Source organism: Bombus pascuorum, chromosome 14, assembly GCF_905332965.1.
Source record: "Bombus pascuorum chromosome 14, iyBomPasc1.1, whole genome shotgun sequence".
Lineage (NCBI taxonomy): Eukaryota > Metazoa > Arthropoda > Insecta > Hymenoptera > Apidae > Bombus > Bombus pascuorum.
Genome location: NC_083501.1, coordinates 9715738 through 9742781, shown reverse-complemented (window position 1 = coordinate 9742781; position 27044 = coordinate 9715738). Strand labels below are relative to the sequence as shown.

Genomic DNA, 27044 nt, shown 5'->3' with positions numbered 1-27044 from the left:
GTTAGCTTTTACTTGCTTTCTTAATTTTACAAACCAACTTTCAATAAATGTGACATGTGTATAACCTTCTTCAAATCCTGAATTGATATTCTTCAACAACTGTTGTGATATTTTTCTTTTGTTTTATAAATTTAAAATCAGACAAAGGGATAAATATTTGCGATAATTGATAATGAGATTACAATATCTCTATTGTAAACCTCGTTGGCATTTGATGTACATGTATTGCAGCACATTTCTTTTCCGCTAATGTGGTTGATAACAATGGCAAAATTTAATGGCTGGTCGTAGCCTGTCAAATTCAAGCGCCGCAGGAATGACATTTCATATACATCAACCTAATATAATGACGACATTTGCTACTGCTCATGAGTATCCGAACAATTTGAACGATTTGTAGTAACAGTATGTGAATTTTACTAAAATGTACGAATTAACGGGTTCCTCATCACACGATGTATAGAAAATCGATCGCTGCATGTTTCGTTATGATAGTTTTATGCAACGTGCTGCACAATTCTATTGACGTAGATGTACAAAATTTGCTAAATAAACAAATTGGACGTGTCATGTAGTGTGTCGTATGATATTGCGCAATTAATGATTTCACAGTAGATTTCGGTTATTTCTATGAATAGATGACGTAAAAAGATCCAGAAGATGTTTATAGGAAAGTAATTGAGATAATTTCCGATAAAAATAAATTAGAACAAGTAAAATGTATGTCACGTCTGTATAATCGTACAAAATGATTAGTATTCTTTCGTTTATATTCTTTTGTTTCTTTATATATCTACGCCTTTCACATAGTATTTGCTGTAAAACATCAATCATGTTTCGCATTCGGCCATTTTGTCGTATTCATATTTTTACATCATTTTTTCCATCATATACATGTCAATAAACGTTTATTTGTGTGTTTGCCATTTATGGAGCGATTACAATATTTATTAAAAAAAGCTTCCACTGCAAATATTTCAATAAATATTCATTTTGCTACGTCATGGAAAATATATAAAACATTCCATTAAAAAAATGTAACAGGATCTTCAGAACTTGGTACGTGGGCACTTTGGAGAAATACATATGACTATCTAAAAGTTTAGAATGGAAGTTATGTAACAAAAGTTTTATTCAAGTATTCATTGAAGTAAGAGGGATTTTTGTTTATATTTGTAGCATTAACATTAAATAAGTAAATCATAATAAATAATAATATGACCAACATTATATGACCTCAGTTATAAATATATTAGTAAATCTGTAGCATGATTCACAACTAATGCAAATATTAATCAGATATTCATTATATTATAGCAAAAATTAGAAAAATAACAATAAACTTTTAGCAATTAGTGTACGTACTCCTCCTTTTCACAAACAAATGTTATCTCGAACAATTTATTTTACGCTACTAATATTTTAAAAATAGTTTAAAATATTCAATACAATCATTTCAATAAAAGTTGTCCTTCTAGCGAGCTCCTTCATTTCCAGAAATGAATTTAATTATTTTAACGTGGCAAAGCTGAAATCAACGCAGCAGGTTTGCGTACACGGCAGAAATTAAAAATACAAGCGTTAGCGTAGCTCGCCGTTAAAGCGACTAAAGCGAAATTTCCACTGTAGATCAATTTGTCGATGAACGAGTCGAATGGAGCAATCGACGTGGCACGTTGAAAATACAAGCATTATACGGGGTATGCGTCGTAATTCAGAACATCATCGCGGTAAAGGAAGCCGATTCTTCGTGACAAAACATGTCGAAAATGTAGAATGAAATTTTTTCACGCGAGCCCTCGTTTTCGAGGAAAATGGCTCTGAAAAATCGGTCGAGTGCGCGCTCACTTCGTGCTCGAGCGTCAGTGGTTCTCAACCGTGTTTTCTGTGAGTCAACGAGAATACCACAGAACAATTGATCAATTAGACGCGCAAAAGAAATCGTGAATGCACAGAAGTCTGTTAAATTGCATTCACAATCGTGCTCCCCGATGATGATTTTTTGTAACAAAAGATTCGGCTGCGCGGAGAACCATGTGTGTAGCCATTTTCCGGTAACAGCGCAGCCAACGGATCTTTGAAGTCGATTCTTTGTGAAACGGAGCTTCGGTTTAATACGTTTTATGTTTTTGATGTAGTTTTTTGTGTCCATATGAAATGAGTCTGGTAACGAGTTCGTGTTTATGTAACGGGTACTAGATTTTAGGCATAATTTAACGCTAGATTAATGAAACTGTAGTATGTAGTTAAATATGCCGTATATGAATGGTTATATTAAAACTATGTGATAAAGCTGATCTTCGTTAAAGACAACATTAATTTTATCAAAAGTACCTCTATGTTCTTAGTAATTGCAATTTAACACTGGAATAACCAGCTTCTGAAATATGTACTTAAACATGTTCTGTTTGAGTTACAATTTAAATTGTATGATGAATGGAATGTTAATAGTCGACATTAATTTTGCAAAGAAATATTATATATCCTTCGAATATTTTATCAAAGATATTTTATAATAAAAGAGAGTTGTGGAACTTTCTTATGAGAATATAATTTTGAATGCCATCATTCAATATTTAGAATGTCATTCAATATTCACAGAAAATTAAAAATTTTAAAATAAATTCAAAATATCGTACAAAACATGTTTGTGAAAACACAAATTACAATATCATTATTGGATACGAATATGCATCCAATAAATTAGCAATTTTCAAACCAGAAATTCATGCAAAACATTCATAAATAACACTCTTTCTTATGAAAACATAGATTGCAATACTATTACTGAATACAAGTATGCACCCAACAAATTTAAAATTTGTAAACCAACCTCCTCCAAACCAACATACCATACAAAACAGTAACACTTTACACTTTTAACATATTTCTTCAGGAACAATCATCTTTCCTGCGCGAGCGCGAATTATAACACCATTACTGAGCGTAAAACTCTACCAACAAACTTCCATCATTCGAGTCAAACTTTCTGTAACCACAAAGTTTCGTTGAATCAATTGTTTCACGATAATTATTTGATTCTACATAGGTACAGTGGATTGCAAAAGTATTCGTACACCTACCATAGAAAGTTTTTATGTATAATATTGCGCGTGTTATTTAATAATTTTGAAATTTCATTAGCACTATAATGACACTCAACTATTATGATTACAGTGGCTACAAAAAGTATGGACACATACCCTTATTTTCCAATGAAACGTTCTTTTTATTGGATTTTACCCTCCATTTACATAGTATCAAATGTTTTCTATCATATGAGAGCACTAGCAAATAGTATGAAAAATTTGGACCTAATTAATCACTATGCACACGCTATAATAAATGTAATGGCGCATCGATACTTTTTATTGCTATCGTACATATGTATATTTCTAAAATTCTAAATGATTGTGAAAATACAAAAATTACAAGATATTTAGTACAAGCATACATTTTGCAGAGATCGCAAAAGTATTTAAGAAGGCAATCATCCCTAACATTAATAAATCTCATCATTCAGTCTGATTATTCTCAATACTTATCATGTGCTTAAAGTGACTATTCATGGTGTATACTAATTTCTTACTAAATATAAGTTTGCAGTGTATATATATATATATATATATATATATATATATATATATATATATATATATATATATATATATCTTGCAACTTCTCTACTTTCAGATTGGTTTCAAATATCGCCAATATGATCATCGATCAGTCGCGTCTCGTTATAATGCCAATGAAATTTCAAACTGTTTTATGTAACATGCACAATATATGCGTAGAAGGTTTCTATAGTAATTATTCGAATACTTTCGCGAGCCACCGTAGTTTGATCAGGTTGCCTTTCACACTATTGTAGAATAGTACGTCAAGTTACAGTTGGACAGTTCGACAAACGAGGAAAAAGGATACGCGCTTAAAGATCTATACGGCGTGGCGTAGCGTGGCAGGTGCAGTGCGAGCTCTAGGTAAACTTTGCCACTCGATAAATAACAATTTGCGCGAAAGTGACGCGGAAGGATTTACGTAACGCGGCTTTGCGACCGCGGAAGACACGTTTCGCGCTTGGTTTTTCAAATTTTCGACGTCCATGTTGAAAACGGCGGATGAAACATCGACCGTTGAATCTGTGGCCCTTCGATTACAGGAATTAACGCAAAATGTACTGACAAACGGCATCGGCTAAAAATAATCGATGGCATTGCGTTTGCTTTTGGACGATTCGGTTTGAAATTCCCGCCATTACTCCTCGTTCATTGTCATTCACTGTATGTTAGCGAAGAACGTGTTGTAAGTTTTGATTATTGGTGAGGTTTGTATCGTGATTATAAAAAATGTTTAATGAAAGTGATATAAAAAAAAAATGATAAAAATTGAAATGCAGAAATCGATTAATGGTTGATTAGTGTGATTGTTCAGTGAGTTACATTATTATTATTATACAAAAATATTATTACATGGGAATCTTAAAAGCGAAGAAATGAGTTTACGGAATATAAAATCGTAGTAGTTAAATTGCAGATGTTTACGTAAATTCATTCCTAATAACACGAATTTATATAAACATCTGCAGTCCAATTATTACATTGTAAGGTAGAATTAAAGTAGAAGTAGGGTAAATTAGAGTACGAAAAGAAAGGTATACTCAGAAAATTTGAAAAAAAAATGTAAATATGATATGAAAATTTAGGCAGGATGTATAATGTGTATAGTACAAACATAAATGAAAAGAAATTCAAATGAATATAAGGGGAAAAAAGCTTTCCCCTAAAAGAGAAAAATGGAGAATAAATCACGCAATAAAGATACGTGTAATAGATATGTGTAATAGATACGTGCTATACAGATAAGTATGGTATTGAAACATTCACTTATTATATTGAGTTCAGTTTTTCTACATATAAATTACTAATTTGTCTGTGCTACAAAGAAAGTTGAATTAAAACAATATAAAGAGAAAAGTACTTCGAATTAACTGAATTTTTGGTTTTAAAGTTAAAAGTTAATTCCAAGGGATTTTCTTGATCTTCTTTGTTCAATTTTTAGAGATATTTTTATACAGATTAACATTGGATTATCTTCTTTTGCCGTTTTAAAATTTGTTTCAAAATGAATAGAATATTTTCTTTATGATAAAATGGACGTTGATATATAGGTATATAAATTCAGTTACTTATTGTGCAAGAATACAGAGCAGAGCAGAGAGAGAGAGAGAGAGAGAGAGAGAGAGAGAGAGAGAGAGAGATGTTACAGCTTCGCTGATATTTACAAAGGTACAATAAATGTTTTCCCTTGAAAAGTATCTTGCATAAGTATTCGCGAAATAAGCGAAACTTTATTAACTCTTTTGCGATGTGCTCTTTTCAGAGCGTCTCGTGTTTTACATTTACAAAATTCCACCCCCATTTGCGATGATAAATCAGCGTATATCTCATGGTATCGATGTCAAATACTCCTAACGTAAATATGAAAATATTCGTAAATCCATATCGAATGCGTAGCGTAAAACTAAACATTTTAATTATGGATGATTTATTTTAATATGTATATTAGTAATTTCGCTCATGTAATTAGTATTCTACAATTTAACCAAATTTAACTAAGAATTTTTATCAAAATTGCACTTTTGTGTTAAAAATATATAATAGCGGTGGTGTGGCATTCTAATGTTGATATCAAGAATTTCCCGCTTTTCTCCAACATGTGAACATGAATCGCTTGATTTAACTGCATCGGACTTTTTCTTATGGGGTTTTCTTAAAAATAAAATATACTTCAATAGACCAAACACAATTGAGCCAAAAGGTGATATTCGAGAAGCGATAATGAACATACCTTCCAAAACGTGTGTGAAAATATAATGAAAAATGCAATTGAGAGCGGTCGACTTCGTACAGCGTTACATTATCTTCCATACGTAACTTCCAAGTATCAATAAACGACTTGTAGTAATCATTCATACAATTACAGTAAATATAAAAATTAGAAAATCACTAAATTTTCACAAAAGACCATCGATATTTGAAATATTATAAACCCATGCAATGATAAATAATCCTACATCATTTATTCAAATATGGTTTTGCAAAGAAAAATCTCTGGTTACGTCTCTAAATAAATTCACCCTTCTCGAAGCTGCTTCTACAATACTACTATGTACATTGAAAAACAAATTTTCTCGAACCGACGTTCAATATTTTCCTTTCCGATTTCGCCAACCAATCTCCTCTAATCATCATCCAACATTCTGCAGACGCCTCACCCTCATCCTTTTTCTCTCGACCTCGAAACAACGAAACAGTTCGCTCGATGGGGGAAAAATAATTCACACGAAGGTAACGCAGATTGATCTGTCCCGCGTGGTCCATTAGCCGTGGCTATGATGCTCTTCCGAATTAGACAAGGTCATCTCCATGTTCTGTGGTGAGGGGTGGCCTATGCAGGACAGTCACGGATCATAGGGATCATCTTGAACGTGGAACAGGAGGTAGGTGATTGAGGTTGGAGACGATTCCATCCGTTTGGAGGTCGATGGACCAAGTCGATGTGTAAAATGATAGTGACTTCGAATCACCCTCCTTTGAACGTCGTTACATCTTCGCCTGTTCTGACCGCGATAACTATCGACCGAGGGTGAAAAGCCGGAGGTTCGAGGAGAAATCGTTTTATTAAGAACATTCTTGTTGCTCGATGAACAGAGAAAATTGCGGGTTGAGAAGATCGCAATGTTTTTGGAATTGTTCTTGACATTATCGCTGTTGGATGGTTCTTGAACACATTTTCTTGTGTTTAGTATACATATCGTTTCGTAGCTTGAGACGCCCAATTCTTAGTTATATTTTTAAGTGGTTATCAAAGTAAAATTTATCTGTGTTTATAATTAGAATATCTATGGAACAGAGACTGTATCTGGGAAATCACGAAAACGTTAGTTATTTAGCAAGTTATAAATGATTGAAATCTTAGATTTTAAAGATCTCCGCGTTCTACAATTTGAATTTTCACATTTGATCTCGTTTCTAAGTTTCGAAATATGCTACATTTCCTGCGAATGTTAACATCTCGGTAGTAAGATTTAAAAGTGGTATTTGAGCATCGTTTTATTTAAATTCTGGGTTACATGATAATAGAAAAATAACTTGGATCTTAAAGAACCGGAAAAGTGCGAATAATTGTAAAATAACGTATTTAGGGAAGGAAAAGTTCAAAATAAGTTGACAAAGTTTTGAAATTGTTACGTCATAAAGTATACTTCCGATTTGATAAAGGGTATAGAATTAATTGTTTCACTTTAAACATGCGAAACAACGAGAAATTCATTAACCGTCTGCTACAATTCTATTTACATTTCTAGGTATTTCTTTCGCCTCATTTGCTGACTTGGCAAATTTGAACTGTGAGCTTTCACACTGAACGATCAACAAACAACTTTCTACGCTGTAATGCAATTTACAAACCAACCAAAGTATAAGAATGAGAATTTTTCCTCGTGGAACATGAGTCGATAGAAACCATTAGAAAGCAAGCAATTGTTTGCTATATTTGTGACGTTTATGTGTCGTTTAATACTCTGGTAAACAGTATCCAATGTAATCATAATGTACATAATTATATAAACATGAATTACTGACTTATTAATTTTGTGCTTATGCTACTACGATATTACATAATCTATATTCATGCATCTACAATTTTTATATTTGTATTGCTTCTATTAGTGTAAATTAATCTAATCTACGTGTATACAATATTAAAAACAACCTCTCAGCTTTGAAAGTTTTTATTAGTATGTATATACCTTCCTTTTCATTAAAATCCATTTCTACTATTGTCTGAGAAAAACTGTATTTATACTACTTACGCCCAACTTCACGTGTGTTTCTATCATACATAAATTCTAGCCCGTTATACATGAATCTTTGAATCCACGATCTTTTTGTCCAAAACACTCTCAAACAGCGATAAACAAATAAAATTTCATTTTTGTTTTGGGAAAGAATGTCGTATAAAAAATGAAAAAGTGTTGTAAAAAATAGAGTTAACAACGTGGTTTCAACAGAATTGTGTATACATGTACCGTGGATTTGAAACATGAATATAGGCTGTTATTGTAGTTGCAATTGTTTTTTCAAGTTACGCCGAAAAAAAGTAAACTACACGGTATTTAAAAAGGATAACTTTTATTATAGTCAAATTCCACTACATCACTGTGCAATTTCATTTTAATATCATACATTGTTAAATCTTACTCTTTCATTGTGAAAATCGACAATTAGCGCAAGAATTCTAAAAGAATTCGAAAGAAGATTAACAAATTTTTGTTTTAGAAAAATTTTTTAATTACCAAAATTTAGTACCACCAAGAAAGGTATACGTGGTATTTAGGAATTTAAGACTACAAACTTAATTAGGCTGCTGTTATATTATCCTAAGCATAGTTAAACTATGTTTACAGTAGATGCATTCTGAAGAATGAAATATCTAAAGTCTGAACTACGTACTTATAAGAATATTACTCATAAGAATCTATTTGACTGGTTTGATGTATTCATCAGGACACATATTCGCTGTAACCATAATCTTACTCAGAATTAAGACGATCGTACACGTTAATATTAAAAATAAGATTTTGTATGATAAATCTACTATAACACGCGTGATATGATTAAAAGTCCTTGCTATAGTAGATCGTACAACAAAACTAAAAGTGCAAAATTTTTTTTACACCCAATACAACAAAAATCGATAGTAATACAAAAACTTAAATTCCGTCAGCTTCGAAACCGTTTTATGTCCATTTTCGCGTTTCCCAATGGCATTGTATCGAGTTCAATTGCAGGCTGGGGTCATCAATGATCGTTTTATGACCCTAATTACCATTTCCACCGAGATCCATTAATTAATTATTAATTTCAGCCTGTATTGTCCTTTCGAAGGGAGGCGGCGATTTACTTTCGTATTCTGTCTCGTTATAACGTGATATTACGAATACAGTTTATTATGTGTCTCTCGCTTTACCATGCGAACCAACCGTTGCCATCGAGGTAATTTAAAGAACAATATGATAATAAGCGAGCAACCATGATTACAGGTATCAACTCGTAAAGCATTCATGTGCTTAACATCCACTTGCCGCGCTCATTGTTCGTTACTTCGGAGATCTACATCGTGTATTATGTCTTTGGAGACTTTCGATGCGATAAGTTTGCATATTCTGCATAATGAGATAAGCATAAAGTATTTTTGACCTCGTTTTAATAGTAAGAATCGTGTTGATAATACTTATAGTTACAATTTCTTGTATAAGTCAGGTTTGAAGATATTTCAGTTTGTATATGTATATTAAAATTTATAGAGAGAGTCTTCTGTGTTACAAGTTCAATTATGTGAAATAATTAATGGCGCTCTTCCTGGGTATGACCAAATAAGTTTTCGGATACTATGATGATATTTTGAGAGACTCTTGGGCGAAGGAATTCAGAGTATGAATACTTGATGAGAGGAACGAGGGTAGAATAGTGAAGAGTCTTCATTTTATATTTAGTTGTACTTAGAGCGTGCAATGAATAGCGTGTGAATTTTTATAAGATGTATTTGTTGTTTAAATATCATATTTTAAATATTATCTCTGTTAAGTAATTTTAAGCATGAAACATATGTTGAAATGTACGACACACATCACATGTTTGATACTGTTTAATGAAAATTGTTTTGTTTTCGTCAACTTTGCAAATATACATACTCAAGTATGTAAAATTTGCTGTATTAAAATCCAACACACTGTCTCTTGCGTTAAGGAATTTTTCAAACATATGTCTTTCGGAAAATGTAAAGAGAAAGATCAATTTTGTGGAACAAAGCAACACCGATGGGATTTACCATCGAGGAGACCAATAAGTTCTATTTGTGCAACGACTTTATTAAATTTTCCGTTTCTTGCTTTCGCGCCATACTCGTACCTTTTCACGATTTTTTTTTTTTTTTTTTTTTTTGTTACAGAATCGTATCGATTTGTTGTTTTTCCCCTCTTTTTTTATTTCTTTACTCTAGAACACGACACGATATACTGTACACTATCGCTCATAAGTACCTGAATATTGTGATCAATTTGTAATAGCAATATTTGAATGTTATCAACGTGCATAAATTAATAATGAATAAGTAATTAGAAGCCACGTTAACCACTTTTTGGGAATTATTAGATACAAGTTTTACTGTTTAGTACTCTATATACATATTACACTACTACAATATATATATTATATATACAATATACATATTGTAGTATATAGATGTGTGTGTGTGTGTGTGTGTGTGTGTGTGTGTGTGTGTGTGTGTTTACTAACACACTTCATTCATAAATATTCTATTCTATAAGGCTTGACAATTACAAACGCCAATTTTATTACTACATATCAATTTAAAAAAATCAGTTTTATTCGATTATAATATTCTGTTACACGTAGCTGGGATGGTTATAAGGAATAAAATCATTGCAGCTTGATTCAATCTTAATTAAAGTACATCTTGTTAAAAATAGGCAAATATTCAGATACTTTTGAGGGGTAGTGTATATCGAATCGATGGTAAAACGCGCGAGGGCATACAAGAGTCCTGGCAGCAGCGAACGGGAAACGACTTAATTTATAATCGTTGATTTTAAATTCAATACGGGCTATCCCCACGCAACGAACAATTCTCCACGGTGATGAATATTAATCGATGTTTAATCGATATTCCAGGAAAGGTTACCTACTCCGGAAAGCCGGCTTATTCTATTCACCTTCGTCTTCGCGTGCTCGTGGAATATTGTTTTCTATTTTCCATGTTTCACACCTTGGTGCAAGGTGTTTTGCATGTGGATAATGAATAAAGAAGAGAGGTAAGGGAATAAAATATACACTGTAAGAATAATTCTTTTGTTGGGCTGACGAATGTTGCTGCAGCACGTTGGATGATGTATTTTTTGGTAAGTTTTATCTGTTTCCATTTCTATCTCCTTATCTTTTATATTTTATAGATATATTCATATACTTATATTATACATATTTTTACTGTATTTTGAAAAACATTCTGTTCGTTTTATCGTGAGGGGTTATCGTTTCTACTGTATCGAGAAAAGGCTCTTACGATATGATTGTAAATAAATCTGGACTTTTTCTTTTGATATTACTGAGTTTCTACGATCCGCTTATGAAGAAACTTTATTGAGCTTATGAGGAAACAATATTGATTGCATCTTTTAACTTGATATAAAATTTGAAAATAATTGTTACAAAGAATTATTTGAATTTAATATAAAATGTAGAAAATATGAACATGTTGATGTATACTATATGTAACTTTAAAGTTACTGAATTTGAGAAACGAAAATCATGATGTATAACTTATCCTCTTAGTTGTCGTTTGAAAAAGAAATTAACAATCTTAACTTTAACTATTTATAAATTTATTTTACAAAATCAATCTGAATTTACGAATTTATCTATACCGAAAATCACGAATACCATTAAAGCTCAAGTATTCAGATGAAAGATCCTCGTAATATACGTCGTAATATACATCGTATATAATACTAAGAATGTGCTTGAAGATTACAAAGATTTACCAAATCTTCTCAAGACTTACGTTCACGAAAGTCTATTCTCGTTCAATAATCAACTTCCTTGTTAATCGCTTTAATTCCTTCTATATTCTTTGCAATACGAAGTACGCATGATTTAAAATCTCCAGAAACAAAATTTAGATATATAAGATATGCAAAATATCTGAAGGAAAATTTTCGTTATAATTAGGTTATGGATATTATGTACCTATATAAATTCCTATTTCTATGAGCAAAATTTAAAAAATGGAAATTTATCCCACTAAATAGAGATTTGTTTCACTTTCTAAATATTATAACTAGACTTCGGATGTTTATGCACTTGTGATACAAATCTGTATTCAAAGTCCATTTGTTCAGTAATTCCCATAGAAATATAAATTCATATAAATATCCACAGTGCACGTATAAGCAAATAAAACTATATTTATAGACTTAACGACATCCAAAAAATTTCAGAAACGAGCTCATTAATCGTATGGATCCATGAACAGCGACGTATTCTACGATTTAACCCAGTTACTCGCCGCTTGAAGCTGGCCAAGATTCCCTCCCCTAAGAGTCTTCCATATCTATCCCTCTGGCTCATTTATTTTTCTTTTTTTTTTTTTTCGAAATTCCACGAAGGGAAAGATGGTTAATGCCGTTTCTTTCAAAAGACTGCAGCGTGAGGGAATTTTTCAATTAGCTTCGTTCAGTGGCCGTTAGATAACTGCATGACAAAGTGGTGCGAGTACCTACCAGCACGATATTCCAGGCAAACTTTCAGTTGAGTCTGCGTAATTAAAATCACGATCTCATTGAGTTTTCACTGTTTAACCATATCTCTCGTCAAAAAGTTAAAAATTAAAATATTATACGCAAGAGAAAATTCTTAGCCTTAAAGTCATGTATAAAATGATCTACTTTTATACATACATTATATGAAACGAGAGATGACTATCGTAATTATATCAATTTTGAAACGGAGCTGAAAATATATATGGAAATTACAAGATATTACAGATCGCCAAAGTATTCGAGCACCTAATTTTTCGCTATATTAAAAAGCCAAAATATTTACCGAAATCATCTTTGGCACTAATTGTATGTTCCAGACTCTTCGCGTGTACTAATTTTTCATTAAATACAAGGATATGTTTGCAATAGATATCTTGTAACTTCGCTATAAACTTTCGGACACTGTTTCACATTTAACTGTTATAATCACGATAGTCGTGTCTTGTTGGCGCTAATGAAATTCCAAAAAATTGCATGGTAAGTGTCCGGATGCTTTCGTGAGCCACTGTATAAATATAAAACATCTGAGAGAAAAGCGGGAAATCTTGGAATAATCGAAATATTTCGATATTTATCATGAGACGAATAACCGTGTTCCATTAAAAATTCAATCTACACAATGGCTGTTTTCCGATTCGCGTTATGCATAATCGACGATTTGACTCTACTGATCAAATAAAGAGGTGAAATCGGGGTATCTGATGCACATTCTATTACAGATTATCATCTTGGTGCTCCTACGTGACTTGATTAATCGTCCGATCTGTATATTTAATTCCTTGGTGTGCAATCGATAGTGACTCGTGTCGCCGACACCGGAACAATTATCCGTGAAGCAATACTCGAACGTACGTGCTATGAATTTCCGGAGTTGACGTCCGATTTGAATAGGACAGTCCGATCTGTCCCAAGGAGATCGTTGGTCGTCGTAGTTTCAGTGGAACGTGAGACAGATCAAATGAGCTCCGTGATCTCGAAATTGAAAATGAGCTTCTGGATCTCTTTCGTATGTTCAAATTCCTTGGTTGCTTTGAGTCTTTTTTCCGTCCAATGAGTAACGAGCTAATGTCAAAGAAGAGTCTTGATATGATTTTCAGATTTTTCGAATTTGGATTGATAATATTGGGTTGGCTAAATAGTAACGTCAGATTTCCACAATAGATAGTGTTCTTTTGCTTTTCAATAGTAAGAATACAGTAAGCTGCGTACCTCAGTAATAACGATATAATCGGCAAGTAAGAGATTCTATGTGAAAAGACAAGTATCGATACGATTCAAATAAAATTGTCAGTTTCGAAATGTTCGACGAATTGCTTCGAAGTGTCACAAACGTGACGAATTTGCAGAATGCTTAAAGAGCTTCAAATATGTTAAAACGAAACTGTTGATGCTGCTAAAAAAATTAGCAAAGTGTTCAGATCGTGTCAAAGTATTAAAAGCCCTCGAAACTTGTACGGTATTAAATATCTCCGAAACTTCCAAAGCGATAAAAATCCCCAAAAGTTTCAAGATACTTAAATATTCAAAACACTCAAAACGTAGCGCGTTGTAAAGGAGACTCTCAATCTCTATCGAAAATCATCTTCAACCAACTCAAGTAAGCATCAAACACTCTCTTACAAAAATCTCAAGCGAGTATTTATTATTTCGGTTGGACTTTATGCGAGATGTTTGCTTGATGATCTGATATTATAAAGTTTTCTAATACGATTACATACCTCGAATTTTTCGTGTTATTCGATGCAAATATATTATAATGTTTTATAGGATAAAACCATCGAACAAACATCTCCCATGTAATCCAACGTAAGCCACTATTCACGAGACCTCTCATCGCTTCACAAGCAATTGTTATTATCCACCATAACCAGGTAGTATCACGCAAACATCTGATGAAACTTGGCCGTTGCGGAGTGCAGAGTCGATTTTCAACTTATTTCCCTCATTAATTGGTTTATGGATCAGCCGGGTAGAGCGTATAGCACGTGCCTGAGCAGTGAGTTGGTAGGGGATGGTTCGTGATCGACGAAGGCAATGAACGAACAGCGGGGTGAGGCGAAACAGAAAGAAAGCGCGTTCAAGCAAAACAAGAAACACGCGGGCGACAAGAGAGAACGGTGAAGGAGCGCGTGCACTGGAATGGGGCAAAAGGGCGAGGTAAGGAAGGAGCAGAGAGAGCGAAAGAGCGCGCGCGACCGAGAGGGCACGACGATCTAGAGTGGAGGAGCATGCGCGGGTGGGAGTGGCACCTTATTCGTCGTGCAGCTCCCGCCAAGGCTTTCTGTCAACTACGAACTCTCGGACGGAAAAGATACCCTGTCAACGTATCGCGACGTGTACGATCGACGCGAGAAGTTCTCCATAATCCAGCAGTTTTACAGTGAAACGTTTCGTTGACAACGTGACACTCGGACAAAATTCGACACCGTGTGCGATTGTGAACGTCGGTTTACGCTTCGTTTTGTATTCAGTGCGTGTAAACGGTGGGTAACATCCTTCAGTGAGACTCTGTTTACATTCCAAGTCGTGCCCAAGTATCGACACAGCTTGTTCAGGAGTGTATATAACGGATAGTGATAGAGGAGTATAATTTAATCACGAAATACCTACACCTTATGAGGATTATATGGGTTCATGGAGGACAAGTGATCGGATGCAGCAAGTGTGATTAGAGTGATACAGTGATACTGTTCGATCGTATCGGTCGATAGGAAGAGAGATGGTGACAATTAACCATATCGCGAGGCAGTGTCACGTGGTGTGCGGCTAAGTGGCACGTGGCTGTGTCTCGTTTGAATGCGTTTTAGGGTGACGCAGGAAGCGTCTTTTACTTTTCTGCAGCAGGTTACCAGAAGTCAACGCGGAAGCCGACTACTGCAGTACCGTAAACATATTATACAATAGAGTGTACGTAAATCATCAGACGAAACAATCTCTTTGAAATTGTATTTAATTCCATTGGAACACCTAAATGTTGTTTAATTGGATGATTAACGAACTGAGAAGAATATAGTCGAATGGTATCGTCGGTGAAAAACATGTGTCTTTCAGGAAAATAGTGGATAATTAATCCGGTTACTAATTAGTCGCTGACCAAAGTGATAAATACGGGTGGCTGACGAACTGGTTGGTTCAGTGGATTTGCTGATTAAACTCGCCATCGGATGACCTGGTAGAGTTCGGATGAAAGGGCGGGCTAATGAGACCGGGGAGACGCCTCGAAAGCTTCTCGTAAGAACGCGGTAGATACCGGAAGGACGGACGGAAAGTATTGGCAAGATTGGCAATTTCCATCGAGAGTGGATAGAAAAAAAATGTGGGTCACTTGAAGTATATGAGCAAGTGCAACCGGTTTCTTTTAGCTATTATCGAGCAACTAAGCGATCCGTGAGCTTCAGTAGTGCGTATGGTCAAGAGTCTGGGATAATAGTGATGTGAGAATTTTGGAAAAATTAAATGAGTTTTATTGCGAGATTATAAAAAGTGATCAAAGGTGATTTAAACATAGTGTCTACAAAATGAATTGTTAGGAATATTTCTAGTTTGAAATGAATTTCCAATATAAGGATTAAATGTATGTAAATTTCTCGAAGTCGATCTATCGCCTCGATTTATGGTGATCGAACTGATCTAGGTATCTATAAATTCTAATAGATTGGATTATTGGAAACGTTTGAAGTTTGTGACCCAACGTTACACGAAGAAAATATATGTACATCCGTTAAAGAGAAGCTATTTCCTCGATTTACGTTCCAGCGTGGAAATATAATTATAAAAGATGATCGACGTGATTTGTGTGTCTATAAATCGGATTATCGGAACTGGATAAATTGGATTCTTGTTGAAACATAAATCTCCTAAAAACCATCTATTTCCCCGACATACGTTCCGCTATAAAAACATAATTATAAAAAGTGACAAAAGCGATTTAGGTATCTATAAATTTCATTAGATTGGATTACTCGATCTAATCGAGTCTGTGACCCAAAGATACATGAAAAAGATACGAATTGTTTTATGAAGGATTTATTTCCTCAATATACATTACCCAGTTATAATTATAATGTGTAATTAAAGTGATTCTATCTGTCTACAAATCCGTGCGTTAAACTAGATTAAAACGAAAGAAGAAGAAAACTTAAATCTCAAAAGAGTGACTTATATTACTAATTTTTAAGCAAAGGATCAATCCAAAATAGAAGAATTCTGATAATAGCGATATTTCTGATCAAGCCCAAAAATCAAAGTTTCAATGATCTGGAATCAGGAATAAAGAGTGGAGGAAACGTTCGAGACGGTATTACATCTCGCCACCTCAATCCAAACGATCCGAATGTCCCCGCCCATCGAACGTTTCGACGTTCGGTGTCGACCACGAATTGCTGGAAGAATTCGAAGGAACCTTTGAAATTCCAGGACAGGATCGGAAAAGAGCAAGAGGATAAAAGGGAGGAGAGGAAGTGTAATCTAGTAAGGTGGAAACTCGCCAAGTGGTAAAGAAGTGCGAGGTGTCCTGGATCGAGGCTATCCAGGTGTCCCAATCAGTTGGATTAACAGTCGCAGGGTGCAAATTACAAGACGCGAGTGGTTCCCTCGAGGGACGATCGGTCTGCGCGGAGACATTTCTCAGATGTCGAGCGAACGATGAAGCACTCAAGGCGAGCGAGTGGCTCGAGTGTCATTTCGATCGCGAGCGATTCGTGTTCCAGGTACAAGGAGATGTGTCCGACGAAAATGCGGCTCGCGCTACTGCTGCTCTGCTCTCTGTTCGGGACAGGTAAGAAAACGTCTCTACCTCTTTCTAAGAATTCGCTTAACACTTATGGGTAGAAGTTTGTAGAATTAATCGGAGTCAGAACTGGGGCTATAGAGTTAATTACCATTTTGGGTGAAATTTCAGTTCGCCGCACATTTTTGTTATTTTAGAAGTCATTAACAATTTAATATATTATTATTACTAGATTGCGGATTTTTATTCATTTGTGGAAAATTTGAAGGCACAAAAATACACAGAATGCCCGTAACGCGCAAAAATATATAAAATGTTTGAAATATATTATTCGTTACAATATTTAGTACGTGAAAGAATTTATTACTTAGGTACCGCTCCTTAAATTACGTTTATAAACATATGAATCTGCGTAAATATCCGTAGTCTAATTATTACTGCCTAATAATAGAGAAGGAAGGGAAGATTTATCACTTACAGTGAATATAAATCGCATTGCAATGGTATTATTATGAGACGACAGTATTGAAATAAAGAAAATTAAAATCACGATTGTAGAATTTTTTTCTATTCAGTCTATGATGTAGATTTTTAAATCTATTATGATATCTATAATATTGACTAATAGTAGTATGTGGATATTAGATTGTGGATCAATTAAATCAATTAGTTTATACCGGTATCAAAGTGAAATTTTAATTCTGATATTGACACTAGAACTGAACAAAGCATGGACGAAATGATCAATTGAAGAGATTTTTGAAACAGATAATATTTTGTAAAATATTTGGATAAAAGCTTGTTTTTCTCGTTGTATTGTGTATTTTATTATATAACTTTCATTTTAATCTCATAATAAATTTAATTTCAATTTAATTTGGTTTGGTACATATTTCATACTTTAGTCATGAGCAGTTCTAGTGTTAATTGTAAATTGAAAGATCGATGGAACGCGCGTATGATATTTCATTGTTTTGCTTTAGATATTGTGTTAATGCAGGAAATAGCTAAAGCAGTACACCACTATTCACAAGTCGCAGAACATATACAATACTACGTTTACGATAGAGATAAATGAGAATGCTCTGGTTAGGAAATGAAGTACATACTTGTTAGTCGTGTGTTCGAATAATATTAGGAAACGTAAATTATGTTTCTATTTTACCGATTATTTTTTTGTTTTACGAATTTACAAGCATTCGTGAATACGTATACACATTATTAACTTGTTTGAATATTTAAAATTATAAAGATTTCTATACTACAATTCAGTTTATTCAAAATGACTGTGTCTTTTTTCTCCTGTATAATTTTACATTCGGAATTTTTTTGAGTACTTACTTATAAGAATATTTGATACACGATATCCATCCATAATTTTCTCAAATGAAAGAAATTAAATCCAATTAAATCATAAATTAAAGATTCTTTCGAAATCAGCAAATTTTGAGAAAATTTTCGAGACTGGAATTTGGAAGCAGTTTCTTCATACTTTTCTGCGAACTAGGAAATTTCGCAGCGATTAGGTATAAAATGATGTAGTTTAAATTCTTCCCTGTTTCTTGCTTTCTGTTGAATACAAAAGGCTGATGGGCTGGTAGAAATTCAGACGACAAATTCATCGAGGGCCATAAATTTCCGTTTCTTCTTAACGCTTTAATCTCTAATGCCCGGCAGGGAATTTAATCTTCGCCTAGGATAATTGAAACTTTTTCACGGGTTTTCGCCTGCTGTTTACCGGCTATCTGACCGGATAGCCGAACGGTTGGTAAATTGAATCGCGTTTTTCGTTCAGACTTTGGCTTTGAGACGCTTAATTGCTACGGCGCGATTCAACCAGCTCTGAGAAATATAGCCGACCGCTATATTCACCCGCAACGAAACATCCTTGATCTCTTGGTGCTTCTCCTGTTGGAGAATTCGTTTATTTTAGGGTGACTGGCAACTGAGGGGCAGAAGTTATTAACGAATGTAGACATGAGGATGATTCACGGGACAAGATTCTTCCATTTGGCCAGCCATCTGTTGGATTCTATAGAACGTAGTTTTGAACGTAGTGTTGGGTGAAAATATACGAAATGGATGATAGTTGAGCGCTTTTGGGTCTAGATGTTTATGATCTTGAACAGAATTTTTGCGGCACAGGTGTTAAGTTAGGAAATATCGAACTGATCAGAACCTTTAGAGTGAAGGTGTTAACTTTGTGAAATGTGAAAAATAGCCGACAGCTCAGTGTTCTTGGATTCATATATTGGAATTTGGGTTGGTATTATATATATAACAATTCGTAGGGTAAATAATTTTAATTTTATTATTATAATTTCAATTTTCTCGAAAACAGAGCGTACTATGAAAAATTACATTTTTTATTTTCGATTTAATTTTGCACGTAGAATCGTTCACCTGCTGTTTGTAATATGATTACTGAGACAGCCTGTAAGTGAGTAATTCCAGCTGAACCATGGAAGAAAATCAATACCATTCCATCCGTAATATAAATATTCAGAAAACTCAATTATAAAATGGAACACTGTGCCTATTAGAATAAAAATCAAAAGATTAATAGGAAATAATGAGAAATACTTTAATTTAATCCATGATTCCAAATTTTTATTTTATTTTCTGTCAATAATTCTATTATATCTTCGTTCGGAAAATAGATGGACGAATTGCAACGAAATATTATATTACAATACTGACGAAAAAATAGATTTTTCATTGATATAGTGTATCATAACAGAAATTGACAGTTTTCAGTGTATTAACCACATATTCATCAATTTCAACGTTTGTCGAGATGTAACGTTAGAGTTTAATTAAATATACGTCAAAGTGAAATTTTCACATCGGAATTGACACAATTTCTGTCATCTGGATGTTTACTGGGATAACATCGATCCTAAGAGCGTATTTGCGTTTAAATTCTAGAATATTTTATAGTGAATTATGTATTGAGATGAATGACACTCTTTGTTTTTTTCACCATGTTTTATACAGTCGGTGAGTTCGAAATTTTTTGTTGCATACGTAGGTGGTTACGAGAATACTTCAAATATTTTTATGAATTTCGAGTGTAAAATATACCTTTTGAAAATGACGTTTATCGAGCATACCAGTGGCTGCTACACAATGTCTAAATACTGACATTGTTTTGCATACGTATTGGATTCCATAAAAAGCATCTTCTGAGAAAAGATGTTGAGAAGAGACGATTAGTTCAGTATACTTTCAAATATTTCCTGACGTTTGTAATATTTATTCTTTGATATTCTGCGTCGTTATACGGAGAACAAATTATATTTACATTTGAAAAAATTAAAATCGACCTATTTCAAATTAAGTTGTCTTTATTAAATTTCAATTTCATACTTATGAAAATGCATGGTTCTGTCGTTGGGATCAATATCCAGATTAAATGATACTCGCGAAATGTGAAATTCATAGCAATATCCCCCTTAATTAAAACGTCTCATTTAAAATATCTAGTAAATTTAATTAAAAATATTATTGTTCCATTCATCGTTTTATTATCTTAACAATAGCTTATATAGCTATACAGCTTATGCATTTATTGGAAATTGAAAATTATATAGAATGCGCATATGAAAGATATATGAAATACCTAAAGTACAATACCAGTAATATCTGGTAATATTTTGTAAAACAATTTTCTATCGAGGTTCTATATTTTTGATTATGTTCTCAAAAACATGAATTTGCACAAAAATTTGAATACAGTTTAAAAAGTAAAAAAAAGAAAAAAGGAATAAATGGAAAAGAAACTATTTTGACGTATTAAAAGAAATGTAAAGAAATTCTAAATAGAACATATTTATTAAGGGGCGCACTGTATTCGCCATCATTTTATTTAATTCATTGTCATTTTCAAGATGCGAAAACTAAATAACATGCGTGAAACGCAAAATTCACTCCTAATGCAGCGATTACAACGAACTTTTCTAATTCGAGCTATTCGACGCGAACGTTTTCAGACGCAATCGTCTTCTCTCAACCCGTACAAAAGAGCGAGTTGAATATCGTGGGCGAAGCTTTAAAAGCATTCCGTGAACTAACCGCGGCACTTGTTAAATAATGAGTCCGGTAATCGTCGTTTATAACGTAACGTTTCAGCCGCGCGTTTCTGTAATTTTCATTCGCGTCGGACGATAAATATAAACGGAAATATATTTACAAGTGAATCGCGAGATGTTTCGACAAACGACTGGCGATAGCGAAAGAGCGTGGATTGACAGAGCGACTGAAATCCCGTGTAATAAATATTTCAGCTACCCAAATATTTTAATATATTTCACCTACGCAATTCGTTGTTTGACGAAACGAGGCGTACCAGGTGCAATTTCGCTTTTTATCCGGACGATATTTGTTCCACGCGTTGTACTAAAACTTAAACGCATGATATTTTGATTGAAATCATAACTGGAAGTACATATAGAAATCCCAAGCGAATCGCGTTAAGTTTGACAGGTAATTACATTTTGAAAAATATCTTCCTTTTCATTAAGATTTTATTTTTACATCGATCTATTTGGTTCATTAGAAGCCACGTTAATTTACAAAAGGCTACAAATCAAACGAAGAACTCTAACATGTTTCGAGAACTTCAATAGACTCGATTTTGAATTTATAATCAGAATCACTTGCTTAGATTTTTTTTTAACTTGGTACAATCTTCCAGTAGACAATAGTAGTAGTACGGTGGAATTTACGACAATGACATTCACTGCAGCTTACATTGATCTTAAATTTTCAGAGGGAAATTCTTTCTAATTTCTTTATGCAAATAATACCTTCAAGTTCATCCTTGAATTTAAATTTAAATCTTTTTTTCAGCTGAATTTTAAGCTTTTATGGTCAAATATTTTTAACCTCGTTGCAAAGAAAGAGCTTTCTGTTTAATCTTGAGTTTTCAAGCTCAAAGGTTTGTTCAAGCTCTCCACGAATATGTGAATAGTCTTCAGTTTGACTTGAAGCTTCCGAGTGTTCCTTTATTTCCTACTTAAATTTGTGCTTTAAATATTAAATATATTTGCGTAAGCTTAGACAAAAGTGATTTTGAAATAATTGTATTTGTTACTTTTATTTATTCATAGTTTTTGCTATTTTTTTAAATTAATTCAATTATGACTTTTACATATGTTTGTTTATTTTAGAACGTAACACGTTTCGTCATTTGTCACGATCCGTTGTTTACACCTAGTTACCTGTTATTTTTAACAGGAATACCTGTTTGCTTTAGCCGTTGTTACATCTGAGTGTAACAAATTGCGCAAATTAGCATGATGTGCGTACCATGTTCTGAATTCTCTCATCATTCCATTTATATTCATGAATTGCATCCTTAGAGTTGAATCTATGTTTTTTCGTTCGTTGTTATAATATTTTTTACTTGCTTTTTATGAACTTAGAAATAATTCGAGAACTACAAAATTTTGCAATCCAATTAAAGAAATTTAAATTCTATTCGTAATTTTGCCGAGTTTAAATATTTCCTACGTTCAGTTTTTTTTAAAGATTGGTATTTATTTTCGTGAAATAATAATTTTATAGTGTTATCTTTCAGGACTTAAATTTCACAATATTTTTACACCATCCAAAAATTAATATCGATATTTATGCGAAATAGCAACTTTAATATTTCCTTGTATGATTGTTTCGCAAGTAACAGTAGAATACTTTCGTGAAATATGTACTAACTTCAATTAATTTCTTTTTCAGACATTATATCGTGCATATTTTTCTCTATTTATAAATGATACAAAAAATTACAAATATAATAACTTAACAATTGAGATCAAAGTTTAAATTAAGTGTAATTTCTTGCACTTATTCTATTAAAGATCCCAGATTTTTTTCGATGTTAGCAAATATTAAAGTGAAATATGTTTCTACTCGCAAATTCTGTACAACTGTAAAGGAATGATGGCAAATGGGAAATCGACTCGTGGCTTCGAAACACCGGAAACGTTGTTATACCGAGTCGCGTAGTGAACAAAGGGTACGTTGCAAATAAATTCGTGAAACACGATGCGGACAAAAAAGAGGAAGAAAAAACAAAGGACAAAATAAAGCGAAAGTAGCGCGCACCGTTGAAATGGAGGAGGGAAATCAATTTATAGAGGAGAATTTAATGTGTCGTCACAAGCAACGTTGGATCATGAAGTTGGTGAACAAGGTTTCGAACTCGTTATTGAACTCATTACAGGCTTAATTAAGCAAGAAAAGTCCAGGTTAATTTTGAGCATATTTCCGTTACGTAAGATTGGAAAGGAAAGTTGTACTCGACGTATCATTCGTACATCCCGTATGGTTATAATCGTATTTCATTAATTTTTCGCATCAATGTGAATATTTTACAATTAAAATGTGACTAAATTATGGAAACTCGTTTGTGAATAGTATAAAAAATGAAATTCTACGTTATTCTACGTTAGGGGAAAGTATTTCCTTCCTTTTTTAATGTAAACAGCAAGTGTTTTCCCTCATCCGATAAGCTGTGTATATTAATCCCGTGTATCTTAGACGGAAATTCAAATTTTATTCATGGGCTACGTGATATGTACAAACTTAGTTGTCAAAATATTCTCCTTTGTTTAAGGAAGTCATCTGAAATCACATGAACATCGACAGTCTTCCAAAGCTAATGTAAAGGGATAAAATACTTAAATTTAAGATAATCATCAGAAATGAGTAAATTTAAAGGGATCGAATTAACTTATCCGCTTAATATTGTATCTACTATCTAATATTATCCATTTCACTCTTGAAGGTGCAGCAGATCCATGCAAAATACGTTCACATTGAAAATTCTACGCTTCAATGGGAATGAGCACGCGAATTTTGTTGTCTCTGCAAATATTTCGTTCCTTTTACCGCTACAAATCATTTATAGATGTGTAACTTTTTCTATTGAGACAAAAATTGTAAAGAATTTTTGTTTCCATCGTTTGAAAGGAATTTCTCGAATGGGGGCAGAATTGGTCGTTTGCACGATTCCTCGCTATCGATGAAATGGGAACTGCTTAGCTAGCGTTTCTACAGGAGAAGTTAAATGACGTTGAGTTGAAAGCGTGAGGATTCTGATTTCATCTTTGAACATCTTGTTCGAATCTCGTTGAGACATAATTTGAAACATATATACATGTACTGCCACTCATGAGTATTCACACATTTCGAATGACCTGTGATAATAGTAAGCACGTGAATTGTAGCAAAATCTATAAACTGTAATAATTGAATCAATATGCATTAGTAACTAGAAGTAACGCTTCCTATCTTTTTATGGAATTAAAATATTTTATATGGACATTGAACTAATACATTTTAATATTTACGCTGTATATTATTACATACACTTCTAATTTATCCGTAAGTTTTTGTACTTCTGAATGGTAGCGTACATGTAAAATTCTAATTCTATAAAATTCTTTATTCGTAACAAATGGTTGACATTCCATGAAAACTATACATATAAAGCTTTGGAATGTGACTAGAAACATGTATTTCAATCAATCTAAGATTTGAACATTAAATTAATATATACATATATCGTTACTTGAATTAAGGCAGATAGTTGTCCATTCGAAATTTAGAAAACGAATACTGACGAATCTGTCTCGCGAGTGCTTAGAAGTGCTCGTCATTAGTCACCTTGAATGCAAATCTGCTGAATGTAAATCAGGCAATATATCAAGTAGATAGGTGACCAGATTGATTTATTGGTCCTCTGTTATTGAGCTCCCTAAGGAGAGGAAGTAATAACACCTTCTAGAGATATCATAGCTTCGACAACGTGTATCGATCGTATACGAGTTTGAGGATCTTATGATCGCTATAAATGTTTTTGTCGTTCACCATTCTTCCATGCTAGAAGATCTTTAACAATTTAATGTTGGATTGTAGACTGATTTTAATGATGTATTTGATAATAAAATTTGATAATATAACAACGATCTGATCACGTGTATATCTATTTGATAAAACAATTTAAACAGATCGATAATATTTATTGTTATAACATTAATTAGAACCTTGGTTCTTTTTACAAAACCTCAGCATTATCGTCTGAACTGATTTGTTGCCACTAGATGTATTAAAATAATTTTCCTTATATGATTTTCAAATAAAATTAATCTTTCATTCTGAACGAGTCACAGTAGTAACTAACCAAACATGACTAACTTTCGGTCTTAAAGGAACAGAAGAAGGAAACGTAACTGGCTTTGAAAATTCTATTTTATTTACTCTACATATTATACGTACGGTATATAACCCCACACACATAAATTTTCCCTATACGAGTATGCGCTCTTCAAACAGAATTAATTGCCCATTCTCAACCAGTAATAAAAGTAACTAATCAAACGCGATTAACTAACAACCTTAAAAAAACCTTAAAGTAACGAAAGGAGGAAACGTAACTGGCTTTGAGGATTCCAGGTGTTTTATTTACTTCATCCACCACACGTATGCTATATAATTCCTGCCTATCAATTTTCTTTATGTAAGATCTTCAAACAGAACCAATCTCCCATCCTCCACGCACCTTCAAATAATAACCCAAACAAGTCGAAACATCCACCTCAATACCGTGAGAAACGAACGACGCAGTCTTTGTAGACTCCATTCTATTTACCTTATCCATATAATACACATACGATGTATAATTCGAAAACGACGGCGTACGGAAACGATCTTGCTCCTGTGATCGGGAAATCGATGGCTCCTTAGGAGAGCAGTAGCGACTGGAATAAATCAGACTGCATCTGGTCGTAAACAGCCGCAGCGAAAGGAAGGATGGAACCGCGAAACGTTTTCATCGGTTGTGTGCCAGAGAGTGGCGCGGCGAAGGGCGGAAAGGGGCGACGGCATGATGGAGGTTGTACAGAAAGGGAAGAACCGGCTGAGAAGCGGAAAAGAAGCTGCCTGCACACACAGAATGCTTCGGTGTGCACGCGAAGAAGGCCGGAGATTATGCAAACGGCAGCCAATTCGATTGAAGTGCACCGCAAATAACTGCAGTTTTAACCCATTCGACTAAATGCGTTCATGGTCCGCATAAGGGTTGCCGCCCATTAGAATATCCAGCGAGGGAATCAGCGTAGTCCCGAGGTCACGCGACTGAAGCACAGCAGCTTGGTGTCGGCTCTTTCATTAAGTTTGCATTATCAGACCAACCCAATGATTTACGGATTACGGGTTTCTTTGAACATCGTCACCAGTGAGCTTTAATTCGTGCGTGATCTCCAGGGTACTGGATCGAACCGTCAATGTTTGGTATGCTTTTAAGTCTGCTTTCCGGTTTTCGAGTCTCTAGTTTAAGAAGTGATAGTGACAATTGCTCCTAAATAAATAATTGTGTGTGAGTGAGATGAATGTGGGTCACTGGAAATGTTAAATATTAAAGATGGTAGAAGTATTTTAAGTATTTAATACGAGAGATCGAATATACGGAGATTTCAAGGGACATCATTTCTGTTTCTGGTTTTAGAGATGATACAAATAGCTGATAAATAATGTCTGAGTAAGGTAAATGTAGATTATCGGAAATGTTAAGCATACCGGGTATTTGAAGTTTTCCACGTCAATTCTCTCATCTCGTGCTGAAACATTCGGTTGCCACAAAAACTGTAACCAACTAATTTCATCTTATCTGAAACAGAAAGTCTCGATCATGAGTAATCGTGCTCGTAACGAGTACGAGATAATTTTTCATGTCCGGATGCACCGCAAGAAAAATTGCAGCGGATTCTCTCTGAAATCGATCAGAGTAAGCTGACCGATGGATTCACGACGGAACGCGATCAATCACTTCGTAGTGATCCGCCTGCGAGGTAAATGAGCTTCCCACTCTTTTCCATGATCAAGCAAGAAAATAAAGACCGAAGGACAAGCATG

The 27044-nt window shown here is 33.8% G+C and overlaps 1 protein-coding gene across 1 annotated transcript in view; it reads left to right on the top strand.

The window, feature by feature from the left end:
* The first annotated feature begins 14675 nt into the window (after positions 1-14675).
* The window catches only part of LOC132913973 (uncharacterized), a 92888-nt gene continuing 80519 nt past the window's right edge, over positions 14676-27044 (top strand). The window contains exon 1 of the mRNA XM_060972685.1: positions 14676-17177. Within this exon, the coding sequence (XP_060828668.1) occupies positions 17045-17177 (133 nt within the window). The 5' untranslated portion in view covers positions 14676-17044. The remainder of the gene's footprint in view (positions 17178-27044) is intronic.